We start from the raw sequence: 20,525 nt of genomic DNA on the forward strand, positions 1-20,525 counted from the left end.
TCTTCCCCCCTACTCAGCCCTGCCCCCCCCTCTTCAGCCCTGCCCCCTCTCTTCCCCCCCTCCTCAGCCCTGCCCCCCCTCCTCAGCCCCTTCCCCCTCCTCAGCCCTGCCCCCCCCTCCTCAGCCCCTGTCCCCTCCTCAACCCTGCCCCCTCTCTTCCCCCCTCCTCAGCCCTGCCCCCCTCCTCAGCCCTGCCCCCTCTCTTCCCCCCTCCTCAGCCCTGCCCCCCCTCCTCACCCCTGTCCCCTCCTCACCCCTGTCCCCTCCTCAGCCCTGCCCCCCCTCCTTAGCCCTGCCCCCCCTCCTCAGCTCTGCCCCCCCTCTTCAGCCCCTCCCCCCTCCCCTCCTCAATCCCTGTCCCCCTCCTCAGCCATCCCCTGTCCCTTAGTCAGGCTCTGGTTCCTTAGTAAAGCTCTGTCCCACCCTTTCCCTGCTCATTTTTTCCCCCAGCTCCTGCCCCCTTTCTCAGCCCCATGCCTCCCACTACAGCCCCATAACATCCCCACTACAGCTCCTCTTCCCCCAATTGCAACCCATATCACCCACACCACAACCCCTTTCCCAAATTGTAGCCATCAACCTACTTAAGCCCCTATCCCCCCCTACATTTCCTAAACCCCCCAATTACAGTTTATACCCGCCACTACAGCCCCTGTCCCCCCACTACAGCCCTGTCCCTTTACTCAGCCAATGTCTACTGGTTTTAAAAGTGTAAAGTTTGGGTATGTGTGTGTCAGTATGTCTGTGTGTGTGTGCAAGTATGTCTCTGTGTGTGCCAGTTTGTGTGTGTGTTTGTCAGCCAATATGCCTGTGTGTGTGTGTGTCAGTATGTCTGTCTGTCTGTCTGAGTCAGTATGCCTGTAACATTGTGTCTTTCTGTGTGTGTCTGTGTGCCTGTCAGTGAGTTTGTGTTTTTTAGTGTGCGCGAAATCAGCAAGTGTGTGTGTGCTTGTCAGTGAGTGTCTGTTTAGGTGACTGCTCCCCCCGCCCCCCTTTCAATCACATGGGAAAGGTGTTTTTACTCTCCTCTTGGTGCAATGGGCCACTTGACTGGATTTGCCCCCCAGGCCAAAGGCTGCCAGCCCTCCCCTGCTCCCATCTGAAATCTCAAACCTACCCACTACTGGGCGGTATGTTGACAACCCATGGTTTAGATGTAACTTTGCATATCTAAGCTATGCTGCCATGTTTTTTTTAGATAGAAGAGGCTTTCTCCTGGCAAACCTTCCAAACAAACCATACTTGGTTAGTCTTTTTTTAAGTGTACTCTCATAAACTTGAGCTTTTAACATGCTAGAGGAGGCCTGTAACTGTAGTTTTTCTTTTTGTTTTTTTTTTCTTTTTGCATTTTCACTGAGCACTGCCTGGTCTGACTTTTGGTTACATTTGCTGGGATTTCCACTCCTGGGACGATTGGCAATTGTCTTAAAGGTTTTCAACTTTTGAGTACTCTTTCTCTTTGTAAAATAAAGGAATTTATAAATTGTTTGGGAATGGCCTTATAACCCTTCCCAGTTTGATGGGCAGCAACATTTTCTTCTCGAAGATCTTTGCTGATGTCTTTCCTCTTTGGCATTGTGTTAACACACACCTGGTTGCCCCAAACCAGGAAACTGCTATAAAATTCAAGGATTTTACTATTACCATGACGTAAAGTCATGATTTTATTAATGACACGGAGGCGAGTATTATGCTGCACTCTTTCTTTATTTCCCTCAGCAGCAAAGAAAAAACTTTATAAATATAACAGTAGTAACATTAACAGTCTTAGGTGTATTCTTCCTAGTAACAGGAACAGCCAATCAGGAACAGCCAATCAGGTTCCACTTCTCCAGCATAATAGGCTCTGTCAGCCAATCCTGTTCCTCTTTATTTGCAGTCCCGAAGTAGTAAAGTGTCCAACCGAACATAAAACTGTACATGAAGGAGTTTTCCGTTTCGATGTAGGGTAGATTAGGCTGTAAAAGAGGAGAAATATGGTAATACCTTAGCATCAAACTGGGTGTATGCATAATCATAGGTATTTGAGCTAGTGTTTGGTCAATGTTTGTCCAAGGGGATATTATTTAATCTGTATATACTGGTGAACATATAGACAAAAGACTATCATAGTGAAGACTCACCTGGTTGCAAGTATAACTGTAATTTAATAGTCTGTTAAAATGACTTACCGTAGGTTAACTTACCCAACTCCCGTCTACCTTTCCACCGTCGTCGGGTGGGAGGGAGGGATAATACTCGCCTCCGTGTCATTAATAAAATCATGACTTTACGTCATGGTAATAGTAAAATCCTTGAATTTTATTAAGACACGGAGGCTCCTATTATGCTGGTTTAAAGCTGAGAAACCACCGTTCCTGCGAAGTGTTGTATTGGTTTGAAGTAGAAATCACGGAAGGTGGTTTCTGAGGACCAGTCGGCTGCTTTCAAAATGTCTTCCAGGCGACAACCCATGGCAGAGGCCTTGGAAGCCATTGCTCCTCTTATGGAGTGAGGAGAAAATATGGAGGTGTCAATTCCTGCCGTAGTCATGAGCCACTTGACCCAGCGGGCTAGAGTTGTAGTAGACACCGGTAGGTGTGGTCTTTGGAAAGAGATGAAGAGTTCATGTTTATTTGGGTCCCGCAACGTCATGGTGCGCATTTCGTAGAGTTGTAGGCATTTAACCGGGCATAAGAGAGGCTTGTCAGGAAAGGTTGGGTATGTCACTCTCTTTGTCGAGCTTTTAGTTCTCCGTGATATATCAAAAGTGACCCCTTCTGGCGTGTAGGACCGTGCGGTGATGTCTAACGCTCTAACATCTGAGACCCTTTTGCAGGATATGAGGCATAGGAGCATGACCAGTTTTGCCGACAGTTGTTTCAACGATAGTGATGCATTATCCGGCCAAGATTCGAGGAAAAGGAGGATAGTGGAGACGTCCCATAGCACTGAATAGCGTGGTAGTGGGGGTCGTGCAAGTCTGATGCCACGTATGAGACGGCATACCAATGGGTGGCGTCCTATCGGTGCACCATTGATGCCTTGGTGTGCGGCCGAAATGGCCGATCTGTAGAGGTTCACCGTACGGTATGCTCTGCCGTTTTCAAATAATGAAGTTAAGAACTGCAGGATCGAATTCAGAGGAGCCGATATGGGATCCAGGTTCCGTTCCATGCTCCAATTGTGCCATTTGCTCCAAGCAGATTTATAAGCTTGTCTCGTGCCGGGTGCCCATGCGCTCTCGAGAAGTTGGAGAGTTGATTCCGAAACCCCTTCGATTGAGTAGGGTTCCCGGAAACCAGCCATGCCGTGAGATGCAGTAATTCCTGTTGAATCAAGGGGTGAGGGGACCCGTCCGGGTCTTGGAGGAGATAGTCGAAGTGTGGGAGAGTGCGGGGTATGTCTACCGCCATTTCCAACAGAGAAGGAAACCATGGTTGAGACGGCCATAATGGTGCCACGAGCACTGTCGTTCCCATCTGTTGCCGTAGGTGTAATAGGCATCGGGGAATCAACGCAAAGGGAGGAAACGCGTAGTTCCTTGTGTAGGACCAGTCTTGGGTAAATGCATCTGTTGCCAGTGCTTCTGGGTCTGGTTTCCAACTGAAAAATCTGGGGAGTTGTTTGTTCAAACGGGAGGCGAACAAGTCCTTGTCCAGAGGGCCCCATAGGGATTGGATGTCTTGAAAGACCCTGGGATCCAAGTGCCAGTCGCTGGAATCCCTGAGGTGCCTTGAGTACCAATCCGCCGTTGTATTGCAGAGGCCCGGGATGTACTCTGCTGTGACTGAGATGCCCTGTGCCAGGCAGAACTGCCAAAAGTCTCGTGCCAGATTCGCCAGGACCTTGGATTTCGTCCCGCCCAAGTGATTTATATAGCGGACTGCCGATATGTTGTCCATTTTCAATAGGATGGCACATCGGGCTTGAGTCGTTGAGAAACTGCGGATTGCAAAAGAACCGGCCAGAAGTTCTAGGCAATTGATGTGAAGCGTAGATTCCATTTCGGACCATCTGCCACCTGTAGAGATATTGCCACAGCGTGCACCCCAACCGTGCAAGCTCGCATCGGATTCTATTACTATGTCTGGTGTGGTGCCGAAAATGGCCCGGCCATTCCATGCTTCCATATGGAAGAGCCACCATCTGAGTTCTGTTTTTGCCTCTGTGTCCAGAGAGATCATGTCCGTGTATGAGGACCCGTCTCTCAGATGAGAGGCTTGTAGGCGCTGTAGCGCTCGATAGTGTAGAGGGCCCGGGAAGATGGCCTGGATGGAGGCCGCCAAGAGGCCAATCACTCTCGCCAATTGTTTTAGGGAGATCAGGGGAATCTTCAGAGTGCGTCTGATTTCCTTCTTTATGGTGGCCAATTTCGCAGTCGGCAAGTGTAGTGTCTGTAGAGTAGAGTCCACGACGAGGCCCAAGAACTCTATGCGTTGTGTAGGGGTCAGGATGGACTTTTTCCCATTGATCAGGAAACCCAGGTTCTGTAAGAGATTCTGAGTCCACGTCAGATGGGTCTTGATAATGTGGTTGGATTGACCCATGATGAGGATGTCGTCTAAGTAGATTATTAGACGAACCCCTCGACTTCGAAGTAGGGCCACCACGGGTTTCAGGAGCTTCGTGAAACACCATGGGGCTGAGGATAGTCCGAATGGGAGGCAGGCGAATCTCCATTTTCTTCCTTGCCATATGAATTGGAGGAAGTTTTGGTGTTGACGTGCGATTGGTATAGTGAGGTAGGCATCCTGTAGGTCTAACTTGACCATCCAATCCGACGGTTGGAGGAGATCTCGGAGGCAGTGTATGCCTTCCATTTTGAAATGGTTGTAGGCAATAAAAGTGTTGAGCTGTTTCAAGTTTATCACTGGGCGGACGCCGCCGCCTTTCTTGGCAACTAGGAATAGGTTGCTCACATAGCCTGGGGTAGTCATCGGGATCTCTAAGATGGCTTGTTTGTGTGCCAATTCTGAGACCTCCTTGGAAACAAGGGAGGCGTCTTGTTGGGAGAATAACATTCCCCGTGGCGGGGAGATTTGTACTGGGAGGGACAAGAACTCTAAGGAATACCCTCTTACCGTGTTCAATACCCAGGCATCTGATGAAATGTGTGACCATACATGGAAAAAATGTCGGAGTCTGCCCCCCACTGCCCCTAGGGAAGAAGGAAGTAGGAGATGACTTACCACGAGCAACCCATGGCCGCCCACGTTGTGGGAAGAAGGCCGGGGTGTTGCGGTGCTCCGTGAAGGAGGTTTGTCCAGTGTAGGAGCCTCGGTTCTGTCGGAATGAACCCCTGTTAACACGGCCGGACAGACGGCTCCTGGCTCTTCCGGCCCCACCAAAAACCTTAGGGTGGAAAACTCTGCGCATGTTTGATTGCGCCTTGTCTAGGGCAGTAAAGGTATGTACAAAGGAGCCAAGCTCCTTGACAAAATTGTCTCCGAACAGGAGACCACGGGCCTGGGTGCCCGGCTCGGTAATAGCCATATTTACCAATTTTGGCTCTATCTTTAATAAGATCGCCTTGCGACGCTCTGTGGCTATCGCACAGTTGGCATTGCCGATCAGGCAAATTACTCTTTGAATCCAACCACTTATGGCGGTACGATCTAAGTCTTGGTCGTTTTCGACCATATCAAATATTTTGGTTGCTGGGCCCAATATATCCAGTAATTTATCCTGGCAATTGCGCAGGGAGAAATCAAGGCCCTTATTAGGCTTCCAGCCAGTCTTGCCCAGGAATTGGACGATTTTTGGGTCTACTGCAGGTGTTCTGCAGGCCTCGTCCGGGACAGTAGGGCGTGGGCATTCTGCCCGTAGCTTATTGCGTGTTGCCTTATTTAAAGGCTTGCGAGTCCTTGATGCAACGTATTTGGCCACATGGGCCGAAGGGGACCAGTCTGCTGACCTTGGATGACGTAGGTCATCGGGGTCGAACAGGGGTTCCCCATAGGGGTCAACTAATTTGTTTGCATCGTCTGGGACCTTAAGCTCCATGTCAAACGATTCAGATGGAGGCGTATTATGCTCTCTGAGGCCATGGTCTTCGACCAGATCATCAGATTCGGGATCTGATGGATCCTCAGTATCCATGCAGTTTTCCTCTTCAATCTCGCTGAGATCTGACTCAGAATCTAGTTGGGCTTTTGCCCGTTTCCATAACCTAGCCGATTTTGCCCGGCTAGTGGCTCTTTTGCGCGGTGGTATGTTAGGCGCGCCATCTGTGACAGGTTTGTAGCTGTCCATATGTGAGATTGAAGAGTGTTTGGTTTTTGCAGTGGCCTTACGACCAGTGTGAGGTTGTGAAGGGACCACTACTGGCAAGGCCTGGGTAACGGTCGGCTGAGCCGATTTCTGTGCCTCAAGCAGAGCCTGTGTAAGCGTCTGTGAGAAAGATTCAGACATCAATCCCATGGCCGATGTGAGGGCCTTAGTCATAACATGAGACATAGTGTCGTCAATCAGAGGCTGCATATCAGCAGTGGGAGCAAAATCAGCGGGGTTAGCCGCTCCAATTTCAGATACCCCTGTGGGTGTTTTAACACTCCCTGGTTTGGTGACAAGGGACCCAGAAGGGGTGGGTAAATCTTTCTCATAAGGCATGCTTAGTATGACACTGGTAGTAATAATAAAATCTGAGCTGAAACTAAAATGGGTTGATTAACCCAAAGGAAAACAATATACCTTTAAGAACAAAATTAATTACTCACATAAACTTCAAACTAACAGCAGTATTGAAGGTTCACAGGTAAATAGGAAAATAGCAAGGAGGGAGCAAAGAGCCGTCCGACCGCCACTACAGCTTTAACCCAACTCCGAGGACCGGACGTTGGGGGTGGAGCTGTGTGAGAGCGCGGGAAGGCAAAGAAAATGGCTGCCGCGGGCGGCAGAAAAGGAAAGAATAGGAAGATTTAGCCGGTAAGTTGTGCTCGCGGCGAATGTGTTGATCACTATAAAGTGTACACATTCCAGCGCCGCGAGCAGGGAACCGGCATCTGAGCTCCGTGAGTTCCGCGGTTATGGCGGTCACTCACGGCGCCAGTAATGAAATGGGGGCGCGAAGCGCCGAGTGCGGTTCCAGTCGGCGTCCCCGAGCCGCTTGTTAAATTAGGCTCTGGGGACAGGCTGGACCGCGGAAAGGATTAAAGTCAAGAAAATAGAAGGAATCAATAAATGAATTAAAATACAATAACGGTATAATACTAATAGTAGTAATAATAATGAATAGTAATAACAATAATAGTTAATAATAGTAAAATGATAATAATAATGATATAATAATCCCACAGTTAAGGAGCTGAGGGATCAGGTATACTTAACTGAGGGAGCAGCAAAGAAAGAGGAACAGGATTGGCTGACAGAGCCTATTATGCTGGAGAAGTGGAACCTGATTGGCTGTTCCTGATTGGCTGTTCCTGTTACTAGGAAGAATACACCTAAGACTGTTAATGTTACTACTGTTATATTTATAAAGTTTTTTCTTTGCTGCTGAGGGAAATAAAGAAAGAGTGCAGCATAATAGGAGCCTCCGTGTCTTAATAAAATTGCTGCTTATATAGAGGTTGTCACACTTGCTGATTTATAATTTAATCAAGGGCATTTGTTTAGCAGCACCTGTCTGCTAATTAGCCTCTTAATTCTTATGGAAGCAGTATCAAAAAAAATGACTAATGACTAAATTTTTTTTTTAAATTCTTTATTTTATTTGTGCATCAGATAACAGTAGTCATGCAGAGCCACGACAGCATCTGCAGGCATTTGCATAGTTTGACATATACGTGGCAGCGTAAACGGCACATTTTTTTTTGAATGACATACAAGAAACAAATTCGTGTAACTAGAGTGTATAAGCTTACAGTGCTCGATAGGTACATAGACTTAAAACAGTGTCAAAAGTAAAGATCGCGCTCAGACGCTTTATATGCTTAAAGTTGCTTAAAGAATATGCTTAAGATACGCTTTGAAATTTGCCTGGCATATAGTAATATAGTGAAGATCGCGCTTTAGCGCTTGTTATGCTTAAAGTCGCTTAAAATATGCTTAGAATACGCCTTGAAGTTTGCCTGGCATATAGTGATTTAGTAAAGATCGCGTTTGACATAAAAGTGTAGGGTTAACTCCAAACCAAGAAAAACAGTAAACGCTTCATACGTTAAGAGGCTTCAATGCGAGAAAATAGACTGCACTTCTATATTGTTGGTTTACGCCTTTCTGCGTCTAGGTGAAGTGTATGCGAAATATAACTGCTTATTTATAAGTAGAAGCTTATGGAAAAACAACATATAAAATGATTTCGCTTTAAATGACAGGCACAGGGTTAACTACGTGGCTAAACAGGAGAAACTGTGGTATTAGTCAAAGGCTGGTAGAACAAGTATGCCAGATTGTGTAACCACCTCAATCTACCCCAGTGTTGGCGTTGCATAGCCTTAATTATAAAAGTAGAGGTGCATAGTAAAATTAACATCAAAGTGAACAGTAGCGGTAGCACTATACGTTACAGGACTGTTACAGGTGCCCCAGGAGTTGCATGCCAGGGTTGTTAGAGTCCTCAGCATAGCTGTGTGTTCAGCCGATTCCCCGTTGGGGCAGAGTCACGTTTTGCCGCAGGAGTCCCGCAACATTTATCTTGCTTGTGGGCATCGCTTGGATATCACTGCTTTGACTCAAAATCCGGGCCATGCTGGTGCTCATATGGGTACGCGCTGGGTTCCTCTCAGAGTGTTCTCCGCGCTGTAGCAGTATTCCCTCTCTCGGCTGGTTAGGACCAGGGTGCTGTAGTGTGCGCCGGGGTTTCTGTCTTGGACTCCGCGTTGCTGCACGGGGATTCCCCCTGTGTTGCTGCCTGTTACCGATTTGCCTGCGCCTTGTGCGAGGGTGACCCGGCGGCAGTCGAGGCTTCTGCTCCTTCCGTGGTGTCGATCGGGTGTCCTGCTATTTGGCTGCTGGCCGGCTATTTGGTCGTGGGTCCTGCCTGGTAAGGATTTCACCGTGAGGTGGGGCAGGCTGAAGTAGTCTGCACTCTAGCCGCTGCCAAAACTCTTCAAAGTGTCTGGCAATCCTCGCCAAGACATCATGTGAAGCGTCGGAGGGGCTCTCAGCAGCCATGATTTCCGCCATCTTAAGTGAAGCTCTGTGCTCGCGTTTTGCCCACGGGCTGGCCTGTGTTGCTTCTGCCGGCCTCGGGTCGTCTCCGCTTGGTGGACCGGGATCACCCCCACCGGTCCAGGGGGGGGGGCAGGCTGAAGTCAAGTCTCTGGAGGGCCTCAGTGCCGAGGAGAGCGGCCGCCTCTCCCCTGCCTCAGTAGGCCGCGCCCGGATCTCTGTGCTCCCTGCCCTGACGGGCCTCGGGGTAGTGTCTTTCGCTTCAGCGGGGCACCCCCGACATAGGTGGTGCACCCTTGATGAACTTTGGGCCATATTGCCCCTGCTTTATGCCCCGTTTTTGCCCGCTCGGTTCTAATGACTAAATTATGACACTGTATACTATGTCATGTGTTCATTTGAGGTTGCATTTACCTAACTTTAAGACCTGTTAAGGAATAGATTATTGATATGTCCTGATCTATAAAACCATAGAATTCAAAGTGTGTACTTTCTTTTTCCCATGACTTTATTTACCCATAAAGCTTCCACATTTTCGTTATCACATTCCACTTGCTTAGTATTTGGGTTTAAATCATGGTTTACATAGAAACAGGGGGCGGGGCCTAACCGCCGAACAGACTGGTCGCACTAAGCCTGAGCTCCGTGCGAGAACCGGCAATTAAACTACGTATACCTCAAAATACTCCACCGAGCCCACCGAAACGACACAGCAGAGAAGCGGTGAGACCCCCGAGGCTCAATTTGCCGGATCGCCGGACTCGGAGAGGCGACCTGACGCAAAGATAGGGTTGCGGCCTACCAACGGGTGCAGGCGCGGGAGAGGCGGCCGACCTCCCCGCCAGCGGCTCAGCGGAAAACGCTGCAATCCCCAAGACCCCGTTCACCCCCCCTGGCCGGTGAGGGATATCCCGGCACAACCACGCGACTGAACCAAGCACACTAAAACTGCGAGCAAGCCATACCGACCACACTACTCGCAATCCCACGAAGCACCTAAGGCCCAACCAAAATGGCCGACCAGCTAGGAACAAGGGAAAAGAAGGAGGCCAGCTTTACCCCATCCCATCCTCTGGAAGCCCTAGATCAGCTATGCCTGAAATTCTGCACAACACTTCTGGACAGGGGGATGACCTACCAGCGAGCAGCACAACTAGTGGCCTCGTGGATTAGGCCAACCACCCGCCGACGCCACTATGAGCACCCATCTCTGGCCTTCCAGGCGGCCGTGCAGACATTGAATGCCGGCATGGCAGGCCACGAGGCCAAACGAACGGGGTGCACACACCCGCCCCCGCTCGCAATGGAGCGAGACAACCAGGCAGGCCGCCCTAAAACCCAGCACAAATCCCCACACCAGCCAGACCCCAAGAGTCACTCCAGGGCCACAACGGCAAGCTACGTCGGTACCCAGGAAATGTTCCCACAGACCTGGGCCGGAGCGGGATCGGGACCCAGTAACCCACGCCGCTCGGGCAGCAGTGACGGCTCCCACGCACACGTTACCTCTGGCGATCCACATAAGGACCCGTATGCCAGCAACACCATCCACGCACTTGGATTACAACCGGGAAACCAGCAGCATGGACGCTACTCGACACCTGCACCTCGACCTCATGCTCCTGCAAAAGGCACACACCGATGGGAGGCAAGCCTGAAGCGGAGCGACCAACAACCACAGAACAGGCTGGGCATTGGATGAACAGGCAAGAAGTCCCGGACTGTCTCCCGGCACAGGCACAGACGGCTCTGCAGACTTAGTCTACCCTGGTGTACTCTCCACATGTACAGATCTCCCTGTATGCCTTTAGTATACTTTTACATAGCCCTGGCCCTCGGGACTCAAACAAGGATGTCCTCATGGCCTAACCCACTGTTTAGCATCAGTTTAAGCACCATTTGTTGTAGAATACGCGTGTTGCATTAGTCTGTATTTACTACCACTGTTGCACCCCTTACAAAGTCTCCCACGCTGTTGCCTACAGGCGCCTACCTCCACCGCGCTGTTTTATTACCTAGCCATATCTAAAGTGGCAAAGTAAGCTTGTTATGCCATAACATAAGTAGTTTATTCCCACGTTCTCCTTTTTTATAAAGCACTGCTCTGCGCCCTCGCAACCTGGCATATCTTTCTGTAAAATGCTAATGTCAAGCGTAACGTTTATCATTTAACCTAGTGTCACCTTAAGCGCAGCTAGCTATATCTCACAACATGTCATACCACAAAAGTGATACCTACTAATCTGATACCCTCATATAATTTGTAATCTCAATCTACGTTTAAGCCTGTTTACTATGTAATATCAAAAAAAAAAGTGCTATGTCTTTTTACTACCCACTGTAACGAATGTTTACCAATCAGCGTATGGAATGCCGTTGGGGTACCATATGTAAACCTGTAACCATTATAAGCACTGCAAAAATAAAGAATTAAAAAAAAAAACAAAAAAAAAACATACCCACACACACCTTTTCTGTTTTTTCCTAAATAATGTGTAACCATTTAACCCCTTCAGGACGGAGTCAGTAGTACACGTTCTGATCAAAAGAAAACGTAAACAAAAACTGGAATTTGCACTATATGTCTGTTCAACCGTAATTCACCTCTTTCATATTAAATGCACCCACACTTATTATATATCATTTTGTTCAGGAGAAACAGGGCTCTCATTTCATATCAAATATTTATATATGAAACATAATTTATTATGAATAAAATTAAAAAAACTGAGAATTGTTTTTTTTTTTTTTAAATTTGTAGTTCCGCCTCACATTTTAGCTGTAAATGTCATAATACTGTTAGGTTTTACTGCAAAAAAAAATGCACATATTTGTAATCAGCGATGTCTCACGAGTACAACAGTACCCCCCATTAACAGGTTTTATGGTGTTTTGTAAAGTTACAGGGTCAAATATAGAACGTTCCATTTTCAAATTGAAATTTGCCAGATTAGTAATGTTACCTTTGAGACGGTGTGGTAGCACAGGAATGAGAATTACCCCCATAATGGCATACCCAGGGCCGGCCTTAGGGGTGTGCGAGCTGTGCGGCCGCACAGGGCGCCATGGAGCAGGGGGCGCCGTGCGGCCGCACAGCCGGCCGGGATTTAAAAAAAAAAAAAAAAAAAAATTAAATTTGCAGCGGGGGTGGAGCTTACCGTGCGGCGGGGGCGGAGCTAAAAGCGCCGGAAAACTGCTGCAGGGGAAGCAGGAAGGAGTCCCTGCTTCCCCGCCAAACAGTCACCAGGAGCTGCACTGCCTCCACAATGAACTCCACAGGTAACTGTGTGATTGTCAGGTGAGTGTGACTCTCTGCCTGTGTGTATGACTGTCTGCCTCTGTGTGTATTACTGTCTGTGTGTGTGTGTGTGTGGATGTCTTCCTGTGTGTGTGTGTGTATGGCCGTCTGACTCTGTGTGTGTGTGTGTGTGTGTGTGTCTCACATACAACCAATACACGCATATCACACACTGTTAATACACCCATTACAAATATCACACATAGCATACATATCACACACAGTCATCACACCTACTATCACATACACAGACAACACAAACATTACAGCGTACATGGATGACCGGGGGGGGGGGGGGGGGGGGGCTGTGAAGATTTTTCGCACAGGGCATCTAAGACCGGCCCTGGGCATACCATTTGAAAAAGTAGACAACCAAAGGTATTGAACGTGGGGTATGTTTAGTCTTTTTTAGTAGCCACTTAGTCACAAACACTGGCCAAAGTTAGTGTTCATATTTGTTTTTGTGTGAAAAAAGCAAAAAACTAATATTTGGCCAGTGTTTGTGACTAAGTGGCTACTAAAAATGACTGGACATACCCCATTTGCAATACCTTGGGTTGTCTACTTTTGCAAATGGTATGCCATCATGGGGGTAATTCTTATTCTTGGGCTACCATACGGTCTCAAAGGCAACATAACTAATCTGGCAAATTTCAAGGTGAAAAAAATGAAATGCAAGCCTTATATGTGACTTTCCAAAACACCATAAAACCTGTACATGGGGGGTACTGTTATTCTCGGGAGACTTCACTAAACACAAATATTAGTGTTTTAAAACAGTAAAACATATTACAACAATAATATAGTCCATAAAAGTGCCGTCTGTTTGTAAAAAATGCAAAAACGTCACTTTTACTTAATATAATATCGTTGTAATACAATTTACCAGTTTTAAACACTAATATTTGAGTTCAGCGAAGTCTCCCGAGTAAAAAACAGTACTCAATATAGTGCTTGCGAATTCAATTCTCTACACTTTCTCCCTGTGTTGTCCAGCATGTCAATCACATTTTAATTAATCAAATGACATAATTATGTTAAAAAATTACTTAAATATACACGTAGAATTTTAATATATATGCATTTATAGGTATTTAAATTCTACGTGTATACTAATGTAATCTTTTATGTAATTATATGTATTTATTTCTATATATATATTTGCGGTTATTTGTATTTTATATATAGATACCGTATATACTTTTTTTGTGCTGAAAAACCCCAACTTGGCTTATACTCGAGTCAGTGTCTGTATTATGGCAATTTACATTGCCATAATACAGACAGGGGGCTGTGGGGGCTGCAGAGCGGTTACTTACCTCTCCTGAAGCTCCTGTCAGCTCCCTTCTCCTCCGTGCCGGTCCGTTCAGCACCTCGGTCAGCTCCCAGTGTAAGTCTCGCGAGAGCCGCGGGGTCATAGTGCGGCTCTCGCGAGACTTACATTGTGAGCTGACAGAGGAGCTGCACGGACCGGCGCGGAGGAGGAGGGAGCTGACAGGAGCTGCAGGAGAGGTAAGTAAACTCTCAGCCAGCCCCCCTCCTCCCTCCACTGAACTACCAATGCCACTGGACCCCCAGGGAATGAGAGCCCCCCTCCCTGCCATCTATCAAGCAAGGGGGGGGGGGGGATGGAAAAATAAATACATAATAATAATAAAATATTAAAAATAATTAAAAAAATAACAATATAACAAAACAAAAAAAATAAAATAATAATTAATAAAATAAATACTGTAATTATATAACAAAAAATGATTAAAATAATAATTAATAAAATGATAATCAAAATGCCCACCCCCCACCAACACAAACACACACTGCATCACACACACTCACACTTAATTCATATACATACACTGCATTCATATTCACAAACTGCATTCATATACACACACTGCATTCATATACACACACTGCATTCATATACACACACTGCACTCATACACGCACACACTGCACTCATACACGCACGCACTGCACTCATACACGCACGCACTGCACTCATACACACACTGCACTCATACACACACACTGCATTCACACACTGCACTCATACACACACACTGCACTCATACACACACTGGACTCATACACACACAAACTGGACTCACACACTGGACTCACACTGCACTCATACACACACACTGCATTCATTATATACACACACTGTAAATAAATATTCAATTAATATAATTTTTTTTAGGATCTAATTTTATTTAGAAATTTACCAGTATTTCCCACCCTAATCTTATACTCGAGTCAATAAGTTTTCCCAGTTTTTTTGGGTAAAATTAGGGGCCTCGGCTTATATTCGGGTCGGCTTATACTCGAGTATATACGGTGGATATATATAGAATGTCATTCTAAGTGTATTCTGTTTCCAATATATATATATATATATATATATTAATAACAAAATACAGTTAGAATGAAATTACATATGAATATATAATTTATTTAAAATTTTGTTTCAATATTTTATTTATTTATTTAATTATTTTATTTATTTATTATTGTAATTATACGTGTGTATATATATATATATATATAATATATATATGTAGATCTATTATATATAATATATATACATATTATATATATGTAACGTCATTCTAAGTGTATTTTAATACCAATATATATATACTAATATTAATATTAAAATACATTACGTATGACGTTACATATATATTATACATATAATATATATTCATATATTCTATATATAAAAAGGCATTTAATTTTTTTTTTTTATACTACCTACCAGCAGAGGGACCCCCCTGCTGGGAGATCCATAGCCAGCTATAGGGGCCCATGTGATCACTCTTTGAGAGCGATCACATGGCCCCCAGGGGCCTCATTTGCCGGAGGGGGGCTGTCTGGGCTGTCAGGCAGCCCCCCAGAAGAGGATCGCGGCGGAGGTGAGTACACCGGACCTCCAGGGGCTGAAAGCTGTTACGGCGTTCTATGCCGCCGCAACTGCTTTAAAGCCCTTTAAAGCCGCGACGGCATAGAACGCCGTAACGGCGTTAAGGGGTCCAGTCATGTGTTTCAACCCACCATGTTTCTGCATCAGTGGGGTGCCACATGGTTTTGCATTAAGTTACTGGCAGGAAGGCAAGTTAGTTTTTTCATTCATAATTTCAAATATGTCTTCTGAAAAGAGGCTAGTTTACTGGCACAAATATCTACCATTGTTGTGATGCCTTGTGCAGCTGTAAATGGGAAGTATTTTGGGGGCAGTCAGGTTTGGGATAACCAGTTTCCCTCTGGCTCTGTGGTGTGTCCTAAGTGCCTTCTTTTAGATGGTGGTGGGGTACCATCACTGGAGGACTCTGTTAGGGGCTCAATGTTAGAGGCTGTCATAGTGTCAGTTTCTGCAAGCCTTTTATATGGCTCCTCTGCCATATAATAGCATGCAATTTTAGGAGGATTAATTTAACCTGTGTCGCTAAGGCATACTTTAATTTATTTGCCTACCTACCTAATGCCCAATTCCCATATTCTACCCACAGAAAACTCAACATCCAACCCAAAATGTTAAATAAAACTACTGATCAGAGATCAAGCAGTGGTGACCAGCTCTAAAATGATTTTATTTTATTACATTTTTAAAAAGAAATAACTGCCAAAAATTGTTGGCTTGATCAGAGATCCCTCTGATCACACTCATCACTGATACAGTACTGTACAACACAGACACTGTATGGTACAGTGATCAGGCAGCAGGGAAGAGTTTAACAAATTTAAAAACTGCTGCAGCTGACAAAGGGTCAAAAAATTTATTTTTTGATCCTACAAAAATATTAAAAATGGTTCCTTATCAAGATAATCAGGCTGCATTAATGCTGGGATCAGCACTGAAGGAGTTAGTTATTTTATTTTAGAACGCTTTCTAAATCTTTTACACTTTTAGCACATTTTAAGCAATAATCCAGCCACCTCTCGCCTCAGATTAAAGTGAGCAGAAGAATGAGCCAGAGACAATGTCTCAGCCAATGTTAAAGATCATTAACCAAGAAATTGTAACAGTGGTCGCAGTTACAGGCTGTCACCGTGATCATATGCTACAGATAGCAGTCATTGGCTGCAGGGGGGTTGCCTGGCTTACTGGAGATGGGGTGCATGGCTAGGTAAGCGGACCAGAGGGAGGGCTGAAATGTTAGGGTGTGCTATGCTGCAAATAGCAAATGAGCAGGAACCCTCACGATTAAAATAGAATTAATGAGCAGCTTATCGATGCAGTTCCAGCTGAACCAGGAAATGTGCTGCCCTTAGCGTATAAAATAAGTGATCACAGTAGTGTCCAAATGCTACTCTTCCAAAAGCTAGTGTTACAAATTAGTATTATAAATTAACAATCCCAAACAGAACACTTTTGTATACAAAAAAAAGTTATTATACACCTTAGTTGTATTGTGTCAAGGCTTTCTATACTTTGCAATGTTTAATGAAATATCATTCATTACTATAATATTAGCATTATTTATAGACTAATGTATGTTTATCTTTCTAGGTAAGCATTTATTTGCCAACACTGAAGATTATGAAAAATGTTGTGGAGAGAATGAAAAATCTTAGTAATTTTATGGTAACTTTTCTTTTCCATTTTTTAGTTTGCTAAACTGAAACAAACATGCTTAGCACAGCATTCATAGATAGTTTTGGAGGGCACAATAAAACTGTAACAGTAGTGGAACAGAGAAATCAATCAATCACACTGTTGAAGTGAGGGAATTAAGACCTTTATTTCATTCTTTTGGATAAGCCTTTCATATGATCACAATCTGTTTGAAAAACTTTTCCAACACCTTGAGTCAGACAGTGTTTAAAAACCTCTATATAGTATCCATGGTCTTCGCTGCTTCACTACCTGGGCATTGCAGTGATATCATCAGATGGACTAACTCTCAAATTCAAAACTGTCTAACCCGAAGTGTATGTATATGGCTAAAGGATCTGGTCAGACACTAAAAGATAGGGATGAGTTTTTCTCACTTTTTTTTTTTTCTTTACATATACTTCAGTTAACAAAGCATCAATTCCCTTTCAAAACATGCTGAATGGGCCATTACATACAACAGTCCTCTCAACAATATTTTGTAATTACATTTTTTGGAATCCCTTAAAAATATATAAATAAAAGAATCTAGACATTCAAATATCAAATGTAAATATGTAAAAATATCAAATGATTTAAATGTTTTTTGAATATATGAATTTTAAATGTTTACCTAAAAATATTACATTATTTATAAAGCTTATGCAGAAATTTTAAAATAGAGGCTCAAGTTTTGAGATGTTGAATATGTGACAGATTTTAACAGTTCACAAAATAGTGATATCATGTGTTATATTATTCTTATTTTTATTGAGCCAAGTTACAATTGTAGGGATATTTAACAACATGTAAATAACATAAAAACTAATAAGGTTCTACTGTGTAATTCATGTGCTGTCATAAATGGGAGCAGCTGATATGCAGTGTAATTCACAGATTTTAATACTAACATGACAAAGTCATGATTTTATTAATGACAAAGAGGCGATTATTCTGCTGCACTCTTTCTTTATTTCCCTCAGCAGCAAAGAAAACCTTATTAAAGCAGTTTAACCCCTTAACCCCTTCAGGACCGGCCTGTTTTTGCGATGTTTGTACGTTAAGGACCAGAGCAGTTTTAACACTTTTGTGGTGTTTGTGTTTAGCTGTAATTTTCCGCTCTCTCATTTACGGTTCCCATACAAGTTATATATTGTTTTTTCAGGACAAAAGGGGCTTTCTTTACATACCATTATTTGTATTATGTCCAATATTGTATTTAAAAAAAATAATAAAATATGGTGAAAAATTAAAAAAAAAAACATGTTTTTGGACTTTTACTTGAAAAATCTTTTACTTATCTACAAAAGCTAATGAAAAAAACTGCTAAATAGATTCAAAATTTTGTCCCGAGTTTAAAAACACCCAGTGTTTACATGCTTTATTGCTTTTTTTTGCAAGTTATAGGCCTATAAATACAAGTAGGAAATTGCTGTTTCAATATATATATATTTTAAATGTATCAATAGTGACCTTGTAACACCGTTATCTGTCATAAATCCCCGAAACACACCTAACATGTACATATTTTTTTTAAAGTAGACAACCCAGGGTATTCAAAATTGGGTATGTCCAGTTTTTTTTAGTAGCCACTTAGTCACAAACACTGGCCAAAGTTAGCATTTATATTTGTTTGTGTGTTAAAAATGCAAGAAACGCTAACTTTGGCCGGTGTTTGTGACTAAGTGGCTACTAAAAAAGGCTGAACATACCCCATTTGCAATACCTTGGGTTGTCTTCTTTTGCAAATGGTATGCCATCATGGGGCTAATTCTCATTCCTTGGCTACCATACGCTCTCAAAGGCAACCTAACCAATCCGACAAATTTCAATTAAAAAAAAAAGTAAAATCAAGCCTTATATTTGACCCTGTAACTTTCACAAACACTATAAAACCTCTACATGTGGGGTACTGTTATACTCAGGAGACTTCGCTGAACACAAATATTAGTGTATCAGAACAGTAAAATGTATCACAGCAATAATATCCTCAGTGAAAGTGCTGTTTGTGTGTGAAAAATGCAAAAAAATTCACTTTCACTGACAATATCATCGCTGTGATATGTTTTACTGTTTTGAAACACTAATATTTGTGTTCAGCGAAGTCTCCTGAGTAGAACAGTACCCCCATGTACAGGTTTTAGGGTGTCATAGAAAGTTACAGGGTTAAACACAGTGCTAGCAAATTAAATTATCTGGACTTTCGGCCTGGGTTGGCAGGCAGGTCCCTCAAATTGCAATCATTAAAATTACTTAATTAGGTAAAAATATTACATAAATACACATGTAGAATTTTAATATATATACATATTTATATATTTGACGTCTACGTGTATATTTATGAAATTATTTATGTAATTATGTATATGGACATATGTATATTTCGTATTGTTTTTATTTATTTATTTATACATAGATATATATATCATTACATTCTAAGTATATTTTGATATAAATATATATATATATATATCAAAATACTGTTAGAATAAAATTGCATATATAAATATTTTTTTATAATTATTAAAAATTATTTTTATTTTTGTTATTTATTTTTATTAACATATTATTTGTATTTTATAATAATATATATATACCATATATATAGCAATTATATATATATTGTATATATTCGTGTGTAATTTAAATATAAGTGTATTTTTATATTAATATACGTATATATAAATATAAAAATACACTTAATATGACATTATATATATGATACATATACATATATTATATATAAATATAATACATGTGTATATATATCATATATATATATATATACACATATTATTTATTTATTTTTACACTGATTTTACACTCTTTTTTTTTACTTTATTTTTTGGATTTTTTACTTGCAGGGAGACTGCCTGTCAGCACAGACAGTCCCCCTGCAGGCAGATACACAGACACCTATTGCGGTCATGTGATCGAGTGATCACATGGCCGTGGGGTCCTGATCTGCCGAGGGGGGACTGCCCGGGCAGACAGGCAGTCCCCCTGGACTGGGTGGAGCACTGATCGCCGCCGTGGGACCGACGGCGATCAGGTAAGTAGCCCCAGACCGTTATGACGGTTCAGGACCGTCAGCGGTCCAAACGCACGTTTTACCGCTGACGGTCCTGAACCGTCAGCGGTCCTGAAGGGGTTAAGGATGGAGCCAAATCTACAAGTTGTGATCAACACAAAATGAAAACAAAACACAGAATTTGGCTCTATGTCTGTTCAACCATAATTTACCTCTCTAATACGAAGTGAACCCACACTTATTATATATCAATTTGTTCAGGGGAAACGGGGCTTTCATTCCATATCAAACATTCATACATGGAACTCCATTTTATATGAATAAAATCTAAAAAAGTTAAAACAATTAAGAAATTTAGCTATTTTTCAATTTCTGCATGTCAATTTAACTGTTAATGTCACAATACTGTTCGGTTTTACTGCAATAAAACATACATATTTGTATTCAGAAATGTCTCACAAGTAAAACAGTAAGCCTCACGTATAGGTTTTACAGGGTTTTGGAAA

At 43.3% G+C, this 20,525-nt stretch overlaps 1 protein-coding gene across 5 annotated transcripts in view; it reads left to right on the plus strand.

Moving 5' to 3' along the window:
- The window catches only part of HUS1 (HUS1 checkpoint clamp component), a 191,632-nt gene that overhangs the window by 117,686 nt on the left and 53,421 nt on the right, over positions 1–20,525 (plus strand). For all 5 annotated transcript variants that reach the window (XM_063450627.1, XM_063450626.1, XM_063450623.1 and 2 more), the window contains one exon: positions 16,905–16,979. In XM_063450627.1, the coding sequence (XP_063306697.1) occupies positions 16,905–16,979 (75 nt within the window). The remainder of the gene's footprint in view (positions 1–16,904; positions 16,980–20,525) is intronic.

The sequence above is a fragment of the Pelobates fuscus genome, chromosome 4, assembly GCF_036172605.1.
Source record: "Pelobates fuscus isolate aPelFus1 chromosome 4, aPelFus1.pri, whole genome shotgun sequence".
NCBI lineage: Eukaryota > Metazoa > Chordata > Amphibia > Anura > Pelobatidae > Pelobates > Pelobates fuscus.